Source organism: Petaurus breviceps, unplaced genomic scaffold (assembly GCF_028583685.1).
Source record: "Petaurus breviceps papuanus isolate PSGF00001 unplaced genomic scaffold, PetGlider_PUasm1.0 79, whole genome shotgun sequence".
Lineage (NCBI taxonomy): Eukaryota > Metazoa > Chordata > Mammalia > Diprotodontia > Petauridae > Petaurus > Petaurus breviceps.
The window spans coordinates 15,252,930-15,268,804 of record NW_027186523.1 but is presented as its reverse complement, the minus strand read 5'-3'; the positions used below and the strand labels follow the sequence as shown (position 1 = coordinate 15,268,804).

General features: G+C 41.7%; 1 protein-coding gene and 1 pseudogene across 1 annotated transcript in view; one reads left to right on the top strand and one right to left on the bottom strand.

Moving 5' to 3' along the window:
• CAMK1D (calcium/calmodulin dependent protein kinase ID) overlaps positions 1–13,453 on the bottom strand; it is a 482,788-nt gene extending 469,335 nt beyond the window's left edge. Inside the window, exon 1 of the mRNA XM_069106410.1 lies at positions 12,711–13,453. Within this exon, the coding sequence (XP_068962511.1) occupies positions 12,711–12,802 (92 nt within the window). The 5' untranslated portion in view covers positions 12,803–13,453. The remainder of the gene's footprint in view (positions 1–12,710) is intronic.
• Positions 1–15,875, top strand: part of LOC138175841 (glyceraldehyde-3-phosphate dehydrogenase-like) — a 303,386-nt pseudogene that overhangs the window by 221,634 nt on the left and 65,877 nt on the right.

Here is a 15,875-nt window from a genome sequence, read left to right as displayed (position 1 = left end):
GCCACCAGCAGACCACAGAACTTAAGAATCCCAAGCAAACTGCCTGATCATTATGTTCCTTTCCCAAAATTCCTAAGTCATTGCCTTCTTGATAGGCCCAAATACAAATTACTCATAATATCTTCCTGAAGATAAATTTGAGACCTCTACTAATAATTCTGAAAAAAAAAAAATCTCCACAGTGAGTCACTCTTGGCTGGACTGCCTAAGATTGATCAAACAAATCAGCTTAATTTTATCAAGAAATTCCCTTGGCTAAAAGACGTATTACTTAAATGGAACCTACCCAATTGTTCTGGAGAAAATCCACATGTCAGTACTCCTAATTTTTAACAGCAAAGTGTGAATATACAGCAACATAAAACACCTGAATAAAGCCAGATAAAATTCATCACAAAATTTGACATGGAAATGTGTGAGAATGTGATTGTGTAAGCTAGGTCAAGTTTTGTGATTACATTACTGACAGATCATGTACCCACCTTACCACCGGGAGACAGCCCCCCAGCAAGTCAGTGGGGGGATGGGGGTGGGGAAGGAGCTAAGTCACTTGTTCAGGGTCATACAGCTAATAAGTATCAAGTGTCAGAGGCCATATATGAACTCAGGTCCTCCTGACTCCACCTAGCTATCCCAAAAGTCATTTAAATTTATGAAAACACAAGATTTTTAAAGACTATAATCCCTGATACCTCCTTAAAAATAGTAACCTAATTTTACAAGACTAATCAATATTCTTTCCCTACCATCTGGTTCATTAAATCCATTACATATGGAACCTCCTCATCCTCCTGAAGCTGATGGAATTGAAGGGGCTAAAGAGACAAATCATTTGTCCTAACCAGGATGGCAAATTATCTCATCAGATAATTATGCTGTTCTAAGCAAAAGTAATCTGAGTTGCACATTATTGCAATATACAGAAAGAACCCATTTTAGGAACAGGGTTGCATTCCAAAAAATTCGTTTATTTTTAAGTTATTTAAAAAAACATTTTTTTCCTAAAAACAATGTTATAATAATGGCTTTGTTCTCCAGTGAGCCCATAACATGGCCACTCAACCTGTCGTATGGCTAAATGATATCATTAATAGTACTAGCCTTAGCTCTGTGTCCCAGAAGCAACGAGCCTTTCAATGATGAATGATGGAGAACAAAGGACAGAGAAAAAAAACACTCAGGAAAAGGAAAACAACCATTTCCTTTTCTTTCTTGAATACAGGGCCAGCCAAAAGCAAAATTTTGAAATGGATGAAATTTTACTTTGGCATCCTGGTGCTTACTAGCTGTGCAACTTAGGAAAATCACAACCTCCCTGAGTCTCCAGTTCCAATTCTTCATATATAAATGGAGGGCAATAATACCTGTAGTACCTGCCTCACAGGGTTATTATGTGGATCAAATTAGATAATGTATGTAAAGACTTTGTAAGTCTTAATGTGCAATATCAGTGTCAATCATAATTATTTTTGCCTTGGCGCCATGTAATTGGGCACTCAGTGCCCTTTTACCTCTCTATGTCACTCATTCTTGTGAGCCATTCCCTATTTGTATTCAACAGAATAATCCATGTTCTAAAATTATCCACCTCTCCTCACTCCAATCAAAACTCCCCTTCAGTATGACTGACCTCAGGTAACAGTTAAGGGTAAAGTAATCAAATTGGGAAGCAATCAAATTAAACTAATTCACACTAATATGTGATGGACTGAGAGTTACATAAACCTCCCAGAGCTATTTGACTTTTTAAAAGATACTTGCTAACAAAAATGAATCCACTAATTGGTGACATTTTAAATAACAAATAATGAAGCTAAATTTTTGAAATGTAGGGGAGAGAAGTAGGGCCATTACAGATAGGTTCCTGGGTCACCTCTTATCTGTTTATGTTTCTTGCTATTTCTTTCCTTTCTCCATTTCTGAATCCATAATGTCTCTGAATTTCCAAGGTGGGGACTTTATAAACATGGAAAGGAAAAAAGCTAAGGGATACAGGTAGGGTTTGTGTATATAAACACACCATATACATTCCATTCTAGTAAAATATAAGGTCCAGGAGCTCAAGGATAGTCTCACTTTTGAAGTCTCCCCAGTATCAAGCACCATGGTCAGCACAGAGTAGGTACTTAATATTAGTTTGCTGCAGTTTTATTTGTTAGCCTATAGCAGGCGATCTCTTCATAGAACATGTACCTCCTTGCATACCAAACTCTATTATTTTTGGTCAAGGGAAACAGAGCTAGCCTTTCCAACCCAGAAGAAAATTTGAATGATTTAAAATTTTAATGACTTTTTTCCCTGTTTACCTTCTGACAAAGATGCTAATGAACACTGAAATAAAATAACAGCAATTTATTATCTTAAAAGGATGTGGAGGAGAAATATAGGCCAAGGATGGCTAATTCACGGACTGCATAAATCCATAATGATCCTGGCGTTTAGTATACCTACCTCACAATATTATGTAAAGCTAATAAACCATTTGGGATATTTGAAAAGCTATAAAAATATGAAGCACAAATAATTCCACCTGTTCATATGACATGTTATTTTAATGCATCCTAGCACACAAGTGGATATGGCATATTTTAGCATAAATCACAAAACACTGTGATATGAAGCCATTACAAAATGAGTCAAGTAACTGTTTAAAACATGATGGGCCATGAAGGAAAAAGAGAAAACATTAAAGGAAGATTGAAAAGTGGAGGGGAAAGTGTTTAATCTGAGAAATGGAGAGGTAGTGGCACCAAAGGAGACAGAGTGGTTGAGGAATATAGGTACTAGATTTGAATTTGGAGGTGTTGACTTCAAATCCTGGCTACTGGTATGACCTTGGTCAAGTCACTTAAATCTCTCTATGCCTCAGTTTCTTCATTTGTAAAAACTAGTGATTGGATTATGGCCTTTAGGGCATCTTCCATCTGTAAAATCAATGATCCTGTATTATTTTAAATTACAGTTAGGAAAGATCATTTGCAAAACTTTGATCCAATATTACCCCCAAACTAGCACTATCCCCTCATATGTTATTAAAAAGAAAATATTCATAACAGATTTATTAATAATATCAAAATGAAAAAACATACAGGTCCAATAATTGGGGAATGGTTGAATAAATTAATAGATCAATATAATGGAATGACAACAAAGAGATATTGAAAAGCATAGAAAGAGGCACAGAGTGGAGACAGATAAGAAAATAAATATTCACTTGAACTATATTTTTAAAATAGCAATCTACTCAATGTGCAGAAGAAAAAGTAATCAGGAGGAGACAAAAGAGATGTTAGTCATTGTTTTGTTAAAGTTTATATACATATAAATAGTTTGGAGTTTATAGTAAATGCCTTTATTTATCTGAAGATTTGTTTTTGATGATGGCTATTCAGTTTGGAATAAAAGTTATTTTTTTAAAAAAAGAAAACACTCTTGTACAAGCTCTTGAAGACAGGCAAAGAGAAAAACAGTCTTGGAAGTCAGTGTAGGTATGGAGAGACAAAATCAATGAGATAAGGAAGGTGAGGGCACACGCCTGTAAGAGCAGACAAAACAGGCCACGCGGAAATAGAATTGGGCCTTTGGGAAGGTTCAGGCTGTGGTTTTTTTTGTTAATGTTAGGCAACTTAAATGGAGCACATGGTTGCACATAGCACGGTAAATGAATGCTTACCATATATGAGTGTTCTGCTGAACGGCCCATATGCATTGACAATCAACACATGTTCTTAACTGACCAAAGAATGTTTCTGGTTTCAGAAGCCTGATTTTGCTTTCAAGGCAAAGTACACCCAGTCCAACTTCAGTGAACCACCCTAAGTCCTCCCAAACCCACTTCTAACATGTGCTGATCTGTCTTCCCACTTCTATTCCTACCTGCTACTGATCATTTGTAGCCAAGATAAAAATGTTGCTCTTGTTGTTCAGCTGTGTCTGATTCTCCATGACCCCATTCGGAGTTTTCTTGGCAAAGATACTAAAGTGCTTTGCCTTTTCTTTCAGTTTACAGATGAGGAAACTGAGTCAAGCAGGGTTAAATGACTTCTCCAGAGTCACATAGCTAGTAAATGTTTGAGGCCAGATTTGAGCTCAGGTCTTCCTAACTCCAGGCCTCTATCCACTGTACCACCCTAGTTGCCCTATAGAATAAAAATAAATAATACCAATAATTGACATTTACGTAGCACTTTGCACATTTACTATTAGGTGTGGTTCTTTGTTGTTTGAATGGATGGGAAGGATTCTACATCTTCTCCAATCAGTTGGGATACCAGGAAAGAAGTCAAAACTGTAACCGACTACTAAAGATCATTTAGCCTACTGGAACATAAATGAATGTGGCCTGTGATTTTCATTTTTAAATCATAGATAAAGTGGTCATCTAATCTAACATCCTCATTTTACATATAAGAAAACCAAAGTCCAGTGAGGGTAAGACACTTTCCCAAGGTTACGTAGGTATCCATTAGAGGTAGGATCTGAACCCAGATGCTCTGACTTCTTAGTCATTTTTCTTCCTACTGTACCACAATACTTGGTTCTCTTTAGTAGAGCCTGATTAATATACAAACTGGATAATCAGTGTGTAAATATTAAAAATTTTAGTAATATCATACTGTTATGGTCACTGCAGTAACAAAAACAACAACAATAAAAGGTGAGGGAGGGTGGAGAGAGTTTCATGTCCTACATCAGAAGTGTCAAAGACACCAACCCATAATACTCTAAGTATGGCCAGAACCAGCTAAAAATGTAATTGAGAAATATTTCACAAAATAAATAAAAATACAATAGGAGATAGATAGTGCTGCTATGTGGCTTTCTAAGACAACAAGAATAAAGGGAACCTTTCAATTGCCTGTTTCTATTTGAGTTGGACAGCACTGCCCTAGATCAGGGGTGGGGAAGCTGCAATCTCAAGGCCACATGTGTCCCTCTAGGTCCTCAAGTACAGTCCTTTGACTGAATTCAAATTTCACAGAACAATTAAAGGATTTGTTCCATAAAAACTGGACTCAGTCAAATGCCCCGTGCTTGAGGACCCAGAGGGCCACATGTAGACTCGAGGTCACAAGTTCCCCACTCCTGCCCTAGATCATCAGAATAAGAAAGGAACATATTAGTACATTATCTGGAGTCAGGGTGTCATGTTAGTATTTATTCCTGGGTCCAGATGTCCTTTGTGTTTTACTCACCCTGTAGACATCAAATTGTGTATCTGGAATCAGGAGTGAAAAATAGATCCACAGATTCTACACACAAGACTTTAGTGCCCTTGCCTTCCACAAGACAGTCTCTCTTCACTTACAGAGTTGGAGATGGATTTTCTAAATCTAAATAAGGGGAAGACAAGAACTCCCAGTTTTCACAGGTCTTTGCTATGCTCTCTGAGCAGTTTTGACTGCCATGGGCTGCAAAAATTGACCAAACAGGTTACATCTACTGCCTCTAAAATGAGACTAATCTTCCACAGAGAAGTAGGAGGAGGAGAAAGATTGATGGGGATTTAAGAAGATTTGTTTAGGGAAAGGAGAGATTAAGGGGCTTTGTGGACCTAGGCAAAGAAAAAACTCACCAAATTAACCCTTAAGATCCTCCCCTGACCTTAAAGAAGTAGCAGCCCACGGAAAATGCAAACATGTTCAGTGTTGTGATTACGGTCCTAGATCTAAACGTACAAATTCTTCTTCAAGGTAACAGCTCATTTTAGTCACTGGCAAGGACGGCTACATATTGCCAGGGTCTGTTTTTTCCAAGAGTTCCACAAATATGCACAATAGAGGCTGTTCCTTTTCTTCAATAGGAAGTTTAAGTTTGTTGTTTTTTTTTTTTACATATTCATTTCAAACACACTAGCAAAAAAAAAAAGTAGCCATACTTTGTATTTGTGTTGTTTCCACTTAACCTTTGGGGATTCAATTCCCAAATCAGTTAAAAGAGTTGTATGCTATTGTAACAAGTGACACAGTTCCCCCACATTTGCCCCTGCAGGCAAGGGAAGGTATTTTCATTGGGAGCAAAACAATCCTTCCTACTGCTAACATTTCAGTCCTTTGTGAGATACACCCAAAATACAATGATTTATCCTAAGTCACAGAAAAGAGTGCACTTAAAAACACCTTTGTCCAAATACACTGTGTAGAATTTCTAGGCACCAGAGAATGAAAAAAGCTATTCTGCCCAGAGTAAATAATAATAATTTGTAATAATAGCCAACATTTATATAGTGTTTTAAGGTTGGTAAAGCACTTCATATACATTATCTCATTTGAAACACTATGAAAGACCAGGAGAGTCCAGCTGAGGAAAGAAGGCATTACTGATAATGGGTACTTCCAACGGAAATTCCATTCAATAGTTTTACAATGATACATCTTCAAAATTAAAAGGTCCATAAATAACTAAGTTGTGTGCAAACCAATCACATAATGAAGGGGAATAACAGGCATCCTGTAAACACTTGTTTAATCGTATTGAGTAGTTGAATTCATATCATGTCTCAAAAAACGGAAAATGAAAAAGTGAAAGTGCTAAAACAGAGTTTGTGAAAGCAATTCCCTTTGAGGACAATCCAGGGCTTTCCCTACCTCTCCCAACACCCTTTTTCTACTTCAAATGACTCTCAATGACCTTAAAATGCTGAATGGTTCCAGGGTAAATAACTACTGAGGCAGACTGCCAGATCTGCCAAAAACTTTAATTTCCTTTGTGTTTCCTCCCCTCCCTTCCCCAGTTCCCCACTCCACACTCCAATCAGGTTCAGGCAATTCCCCAACTTGTTTTATATATGAACTGATCACATATGGCCTCAAAGAATGAATATATTCAGAATTTTTCTAATAATGAGTTACATCAACATGACACCAGTAGGAAAAGACAACCCTTGCCATACTAAAATTTTTATTTCTACTTTTCTTACACATAGCTCAGCACTCAGCAGGTATACATTGACTGAAAAAGAGTGGCTAGTACCAATGACATTAAGAAGGATGAGGATCCATTGTCTTTTAGTCCAGTTTCACTCTGCCATTAGCAGGACACATAAACATATTCACAACAGAAAACTGACCAGTCTGAGCCAATTTCATGTTCTAACTGGTTATTAAAGAAATTGTCAAGCCATGCTGCATTCACTGCAAAAGTAATTCATATATGTGTGTGTAACATCTATATCTATATAAAAAGGTGCTTGGAGATCGGCAAATCCAACCTCATTTTATTGGTAAGGAATCTAAGGCCAAAGAAGATAGGTATGTGATTAACCTGTGGTCACACATAGTCACTGCAGAGCCAAGACAAGAACCTAAGTTTCTCTAGACCTGGGTACTATACCTCCTATTACTCTGCAGTGTATTATCTAGTCAAACAAATATTCATTACTATGTCTCCTTAATTTGTTTTTGAGTCTATGCTAAAAAAGTAATGCTGTTTCTAGGAACCATCACTTTCTAACTGAAAATACATATTAAGTTCCGGAAAAACACTGTCTGGAATATGCTCATTATTGGTGCCTTCTTCTCTTGTCTTGTGCATGTTATAGACTGGAATTAATTTTATAGACTGGAATAATGGTACTGATTTTAATGAATAAGGAGTTCTTACTAGACAAACTACCAGTGTTTTTGTTTCATACATATATGCCTCCAAATAATAGATTCTAATGTTCTTCTTTCAGAAGCTGTTAAGACACCTCTGTAACTGATTGGACAACAGACCTGGCAAATATGTACCCCAAAATTAATGAACTCCTAGTTTATTGTTAAATTTATATTGATATGCCTTCATATTGTGCCAGAACTCTAGAAACATCCTGCTTATAAATAAACATCAGTCAAATATCACCACCTTATTCCCTGAGGTTGCTAAGTGTTATGATCCTCATTTTAAAGGAGGCTAGCCTGAAACATGAAAGGATTTGAAACATTTGGTCTAAGTCTTGACTCACTGGTACATCATCAGCAAACTCCAGAATCCACACAGGCACTAAGCCCTTTCTTCTAGACTGCCTTTATCTTAGTTTCTTTTTCTTCCTTCAGTTCCAACTCTATGTGACATATATCTCACACCAACAAACTCTATCCCTTTACCCCTCTAAAAATGCACCTCACTTTAACCAAATAGCTCTCCCCTTTGCCTCTGCCACTTAATACTCAGCTTCACAAAGGAGATGAATTGGCTCCGTCAGCTACACAGCCAATTACAAAAGTTTAGAATGACAAGTTTGTATCTTTTCTTAGGAATACTTAGGTCAGGCAATTGCCTTTACATTAACCTGTGCTTTTCCATAAAAATGTAGGAGGGACAAAAGGGATGATGGCCATTCAACTCTCCCAGAAATGTTGTGAAAGGAAGGAAGAAAAGAAGGAAAAAAAGAAAGAGAAAGAAAAGGAAAAAGAACTACAAGGTGTAATGGAATGCAAAGGAAAGGCAACTTCCCAAGGTTCAAAATACCAGCATAAGTGCTTTCCATTTTATTCAGTGACCAACCAAGAACAGAGAAGATCAAAACATGACATCATTCAAAATACAGCATTTACTAAGTGTGATTAAATAATCTCCAAGTACTACCCCACCCCAGGACCTTCCAATCATTCAATCAATTACAAAGTCCCAGTTCTAAATACTACTCCACCCCTAGGCTGTACCTTCATTTAGTCCACCACAAAGCCCCTCTTCTCAAATGGAGATTAGTTTCCAAACATAAGTAAAGTACATTCATTTGTTCAACCATAGAACACAAAAAGGTCAAAAGTTCCCCACCCCTGGATCACAATTGAATCTACCCCAGAGTTACATCAAGTTTAAGCACAGCACTTAATACCCAAATGGAGGTCTTTTCTTCATCTTGACAAGAGGCAAGTTCTCAGCAATCTTAGTTCCTGGGGAGACAAGGCTTAGCAAGGCCACAAGATACATTGCCAGTCCCTTCATTAATTCATCCTGTCTGTAGAACAGTCCTAGAACCCCTGAAAACATTAGCAAAACCCTCTCCCAGGATTTCTGTAAACATACAACAAGAAAATCCTTCTTCAGGGCTTCTGAACCAACAGAAAGGTTCCCAGACCCCTGCAACAACAGCACTGTCCTTCACCAGTGGACAGTATTCACTCTCTGTCTGCAGGACAGTCTCAGGAGCTCTTAGCCAACAGCCAGGTTCCAGGACTTCTTCAACAAAAGGACTGTCTTTCACCAGTGGACAAATCTGGCAAAACAACATCAAAACAGACAGACAAAGTACCAGCAAAACAGCCATGTCTCCTCAGTCCTTGGCAGCTCAGGGGGCAGGTCTCAAAAGTCCAGGGCAATTCAAAGTGGCCCCCAGCAATTCTCTCAGTCTCTCTCTGCCTCCACGAGGGTGCTGCTTCCAAAAAGTTCTTCTGCCTCTCTCTCTTGTGTCTCTCCAAATCTATGTCACCAGCTCCTCCCAATTCAGGACTCTCTTTTCACATCAACAAGTCCATCCCACAGGTGGGATTAACAAGCTCTGGGCTTTAACACAATCGATTTGAAAACCAAGCCAATGCAGGGGGATCTTTATATGCCATTACTCTCACACAAGGCACAAGAAAAATGCATTCCAATCCTATTGCCAGTTTCTAGACTTCCCTTAGCTAAATTTCATTACAAATAGAAGAGGGCTAAGGTTCAAAATCAGCCATGAATGGACTGGATAAAGCTTCCATATTTAGATACTGGCCAAGGTCACTAGAGCTTGTTGCAGAGAGAAATAATGTATTCAGAACTGGGGACCAATCACTTCCAGAAAGTCCAAGATTTTCTAGATTATTGGCATTAATTGACTTCTGTTCTTTAATTGTGCTTATCGTCTTTAGGGTATAGAATGGAAGTAAAACTGGAACCCATGCCAGCATGCCAGCCCTCTAGGGGAACTTGATAGAAATGTTCTTCCAAAGGATTATAGGCTCATAGCCTGAGTGAGAACTGAAAGGAACCTAAAAGAACCTTAAAATATCGAGTCCAACTCCTTACAGAGGAAACTGAGACAAAGAGGCCAAGTTACTTGCCTAGGGTTCCCAAACAGAAAGTGTCTGAGGTAGGACTTGAATACAAGTTTTCATGACTCCTAATCAAACTCCTTATTGCCTACACCACAATGCCTCTCAAAGTTTTTCTATTTTTTTTCTTTCTAAAAAACTCAATTCTTGGGGCGGCTAGGGGGCACAGTGAGTAAAGCACCAGGCCCGGAGTCAGAAGGACCTGAGTTCAGTTCGGCCTCGGACACTTAACACACACACACACACACACACACACACACACACACACACACACACACAACAAAACAAAACAAAAAAACCTAGCTATGTAACCTTGGGCAAGTTACTTAACCTGAACTGCCTTCCAAAAGGCAAAAAAAAAACCCAAAACCCTCAATTCTTTACTGTCTACAATGGGACACTATGTGCACAGAGCTTCCTCAAAATGTGATTGGTCCTAGAGATTGCTCATACAGGGCTCTTTGGCTTTCTTTAGCTCCTGTATATGAACTTCAGTCCATCATAAAGACTGAACTACAGGCAACTGAACTACAGTAGCAGAGGAAGTCATTCGATGAAGCAATGAAACACTTGGGTTGATCTTCAGCAGCTTTTAGCCACTGCAGATACTATGTTTACCTACAGAACAAATGTCTGCTAAGTGAAATGACATTAACCTATCTGGGAAAATTCGAGCCAACTACAGAAATGACGGTTTTGAGGAGTGAATTGGGAAACAAATCACACTGGAAAGAGCAAACATGACATTTTAATGAATGGACCCTCCTATGATTTCCCCCTTTCCAAACTCATCCTCTTGAAGCCCAACAATCACATACCTAGGATGACAGGCAATGGCAAGCTTTTTATTACCCAGTAACTTGAGCAGCTGAGAGAACAGGAGCACCTGAATAAACTTCAAAAGTATTTTCAAAAGTTTTTTAACCAAATTAATCATATTCATGTCTTCAGAGCAAAAGGTTACTCTCTCAATTAAAGCCCAAGTTCTTTTATCTTATTTTTAGGTAGACCTAAAAGCAGAAATATGCCCTTGCCTAATAATGACAATAATAATAATTGCTATTATTATTGTTACCATGTCTTGCATTTATATAGTCAATACAGTTTAAGAAATGTTTTACAGGGGGAAAAAAAGTTGTTCTAGGAGTCTTAATGCAGTTTCAAGCTTTAAGAGCTTAATATTGCATTAAGACTTTCTCATCTAATATGATTTTTCCAGCACTTTAAAAAGGATAGGACAACTATTGGCTCCACTTTAAAGGAAAAGCAACTAAGGTTTATTATGGCTAACATAACTCCTTTAAAATCACACCACCAGTAAGTGGCAAAGAGAGTCAGGGCTCAAACCCAGGTCAAAGCCTGCTCTTTCTACCACACCACACACTTCATTGGCACAAGCCTATGAGAGCCTTCCCTGAAGATGCACAAGGATGATTCAACTCTAGTTCTCAAAGCATTTGCTGGAATTAGAATCCCAAGTACTTGAAATGTACACATCTCACAACTTCGCTGTAGTCTGCCCCCTGCTAATAAGAAGAAATCTATATAGCTGCAGTAGACACTGGCTACACCTGAGGCAAGCCATATTCAAAATCTGGCACTGCCAAGAGAATAGGGCAGCAAAGAACAAGCTGACTGATCAAACATGACAGCTCCAGACTCCCCCTCTTCTTTCCCCCCTTAACAGCTATGCACACTTCTACAACAACCAAGATTCAGGCTGTCAAACAGGGACACTCACATATGTACACATGCATGTAGAAATTTAAGGGGGAAGGAGATAACTTTTGTTCATGTGAGCCCGTTTGCACTTTGTGTAGTTCCCCTTTGCTCTCTCTCAACTAATCTGATTCCCTAAACTACACCCCCCCCCCAAAAAAAATGAGCTGAGGTAAAAGATGCACTAACAACCATTAAACTACATAAAATACTGAAAAAAACACCTAGTGTCTTCTAATTCTTTCTGCTCTTCTTTAACTGTGTCCATCAGCTTTAGGATAGAGCATGCAAGTCAAACTGAACTGACAGACACTGCTAGGAGCTGCTGAAATAAACAAGTGTCTCTGCATACTATAATATACATACATACACACAGGAGCAAAGACCTACCCACATGTGACCCTGAACACAGGAGAATTATCTGATGATATAAACATGGGTCTATCCAAACACGCCCAGGACTTGCTGTATAAATTGCTAGCTTTTGTGTTTGTCAATTATGTCATGTGCATGTAAACATATACTATACACATGTATATCTAGACGAGCGATATTACAAAATCCTATCACTCTTGAACTCGATGTGTTTTGGACAACATATCCATCGATATAGGTACAAACACACAGTGTAAATACTCAACATACGCATAATGTAAATAGTCACCATATTCAGACCTGGGCACAGAGATGGATAGAAATTAGGAGGGGGAAGGGGGGGAATCAACCTCCGGGGTGAGCTATTCTCTTAAAGCCACGAGCTCACACCACCGCCCTGGGTGGGAACGTATGCCTGGCTCCCGGAGCACGGCCACACACGTCTGGGTGTTGGAGGGAGAATCTGCAGAGCCTCGAGTGGGACAATGAGGACACTGCGATCCCGGCTCGGTGCAGTAGCAGCGGGAGCCGCCACAGCACCCACAGCCACGACCACGGCCGCCGCCTCCACCCTTTCCTCTCCTTCCAGCCCCTACTTACGTTCCCAGGGTCTCCTTGAACTCGAAAATCTTCTTGATGTCCTCGGCTTGTTTTTTCCAAGAGGAGCTGCTCTCCCCGTTCTCGCGGGCCATGGCAGCCGAGTGTCTAGGAGAGGTGGAGGGACGACTGAGGGGGAAGAGTGGGGGTGGTGCGACGGGGCTGGAGGAGGGAGTGCGTAGGGCTATGGAAGGGAAGAGGGAGGGGAGGCGAGGGGCTCTAGGAGAGCGAGCGTGGAGGTGAAATGTGCAGGTCCTGAATGGATGGAGAGCAGACTAGCCCTCCACCACCACCACCACCACCACCACCACCACCGGCCGCCACTCCTGCTGCTGCTCCCGCTGCTGCTGCCGGCGTGTGTGCGTGCAAGGGAGATGCTCAGAGAGGGAACCAGAAAGAGACTTTCAACTGCAGCGGTGCTTCCTCTTCTGCAGTTTCCTCTTTCACTCTCTCTGCCTCGGTCTCTTATTTCTGCTCTTCTCTGGCACAGACTTCCTGCCGTCGCCGCCGCCGCCGCTGCTGTCTCCGCCGCCGCAGCTCAAACGGCTCCCTTACCGCCTGCTGCAGACCCCACTTTCAGCTACTTTTCTTGCCTCCTTTTTCTCCTCCCTCTCTCCCTCCCTCGCTCACTCGCTGGTTCCCTCCCTCCTTCTTCCCACTCTCCACTCCCTCGCTCTCCCTGGTTTGCTGCCTTCGGGGATGTCTTTACTCCGCAGCGCTTGGGTTCAGACGCCCTGCCCTGCCCTTCTTTCCCCCCCCCCCCCCCCCCCCCCGCAAAAAACCCACCAATTACAATAGTCCTAACTAGAGGGGGGGAATTACTCCCACCAAGGTCTTCCCGAGCCAGGAGGGGCTCGGAGCTTCCTGTCCCGGCTACTTCAATACTCCTTAGAGTGGAGATGGGGAATAAAGGGCGCAGGGACACGAGGGGGAAACCCTGTTCTATTTCGTTTTTTCTGCAAAGCCTTGGGCGGGGGACCCTACAAAAGGGATGTTCTGTAGGAAGATTTTATTTTGTGGGGGGAAACACCGACTGAAAAGAGATGGAGTTTCTATTCTCAGTCACAGGGAAAAGAGGAGGAGCAGCGAGTGTCCGCCCGCCTAAGTGCCCTGTAAGTTGGCACCCAGGAGGCGGAGAGGGTGGGCACGCACAGTGCGTGTGCTATGCGAGGGAGGCGAAGGGCCGGGCAGGGACTGAGTGACAGATAGGCACACACGCGCACACACCCACACTGCTCCCTTCTCCTCCCCTTCCACCCGGGTCTTTGGTTGGGGCTGCTGCTGCTGCTGCTGCTGCTGCTGCTGCTGCTGCTGCTGCTGCTGCTGCTGCTGCTTCGGGTTGTTTGGCTTGTATCAATATCACTTTGTGGCTTGCAGGCTGTATGTAGTTCGTTGTTATAGCAATGGGAGGAGAAGGAGGAAGTGATGGTGAGGAAGGTGTAGGTGGGCGTTCAACTCCACAGCCCTGACTGAGCCGCTCCCGGCTCTCCCGGGCTGTCAAAACCCCTCCAGACTGAATGACTGGAGATAATTCGCATTGCACCAAAACCGCGCGCACATCAAATAATGAGGAGGGGGTGGGGGGAGGGAAGGCTAGTGGGGGGAGCTGGAAGAGACAGACATTAGGAGTATCGGAGAAGAGGTTCGAGGGGCAAAGAGGAGAGCCTGAACCTGCGAGGCCGTAACTCCTTTACCTTTCTAAAGAGCTAGACTTCCAGGCATAATGCTGCCTGGGTGCAAGGAGGTGAATGAGGAAAAGAGAAGGGGGATGGCCCCGGAATGGGCATATGGTAATGCTCTACCACAGCCCAGAACCCTGTATGGAGTAGCTGTCACGTGCGAGTCTTCCCCCATCTCTGCCCACTCCGGCTTCCCTTCAACCTTCTGCCCACCCCCACCTCCTCCTCAACACCAGCTGCTGCTCCCTTTGGCAGAAGCCAGGAAAATAACAAAAAAGCTCAGGATCGTGAGTGAGACAGACACCCTGGCCTTTCTCTCCCCTTCCACGTGTCCCCAAACGTCCATCTTCTGTCCCAGTTGCAGGGATTTCCCTGGCTACGCAACAGTCAGCCCAAGTTGAGTGTGGCACTGTGCTGCTGCATTCTTTTTCTATCAGAGACTGCCCCGCAGTCCTCCTCGAATACTGTTTTCTTGTGCATGGGAGAAGCAGATATGGAAAGCAGAAGTAATGCGCAAAGACGGGGTTAGGGTGAGACATACCGGCCTTAAAAGTTAGAACAGATGTCTTCAACTTCCCGTGGTGTCTCGGCAGTACATTCGCTGGACCCGACCTATTCCTCTCCCAGTGTCCACTTATCAAAAAGCTGCCTGGCAGCCTCACTGCCTGATAATCTTCGGTGACTATATTAAGACTCATTTTCCCCTCCTTTTGGGGGAAAAAAAAATCTATACCATCAAATAACCCTAGATCCTGAGCTCTAGTTCCATATTTTCAACTGTCTGCTATATGTTTTCACTTGGAATATTGCCTATGTGCCACCTCAAACTCAACATATCCAAAATGGAACTCATCCTCCTCACTCCAAAACTTAGTCCTCCTGTTAACATCCCTAGTCCTGTTCAAAGCCCACCACTCTCCAGATCAAACAGGCTTTAAACTTTCCTGAAACCATCTTTGACCTTTCAATCTCCCTGGTCAAGCAGAGCCTCCTCTCCTTTTACCACCACCACCATCACCACACACATACACACTTACTCAAGTTAACCAATTGCAAAGTTCTCTTCATTTGACTTCTGCAATATCTTTCACATTAACTTACTCTTCTAACCTCCCTCTCCTCCAACTCACACTTGCCATCATCCTTATTACCACTGTATGACCTACTGCAAAGCTTCCTAACTAGTCTTTCCACCAACAGTCTCTCTCCTGTCTAATCTCCCTCTCACACATCTTCCAGAGAAATCTTTCATATGCACAGATTTGACCACATCCATCATCTCCTTAAAAAAAAAAAACTTTCTGGGGAGGCTAGGTGGCACAATGAATAGAGCATGGACCCTGGAGTCAGGAGGACCTGAGTTCAAATTTGACCTCAGACACAATACACCAAAAAAAAAAAAAACCCAGCCTTATGACCTTGGGCAAGTCACTTAACCACAATTGCCCTACCTTCCCCCCTCCAAAAAAAAAAAGCAAAAAAAAAAACC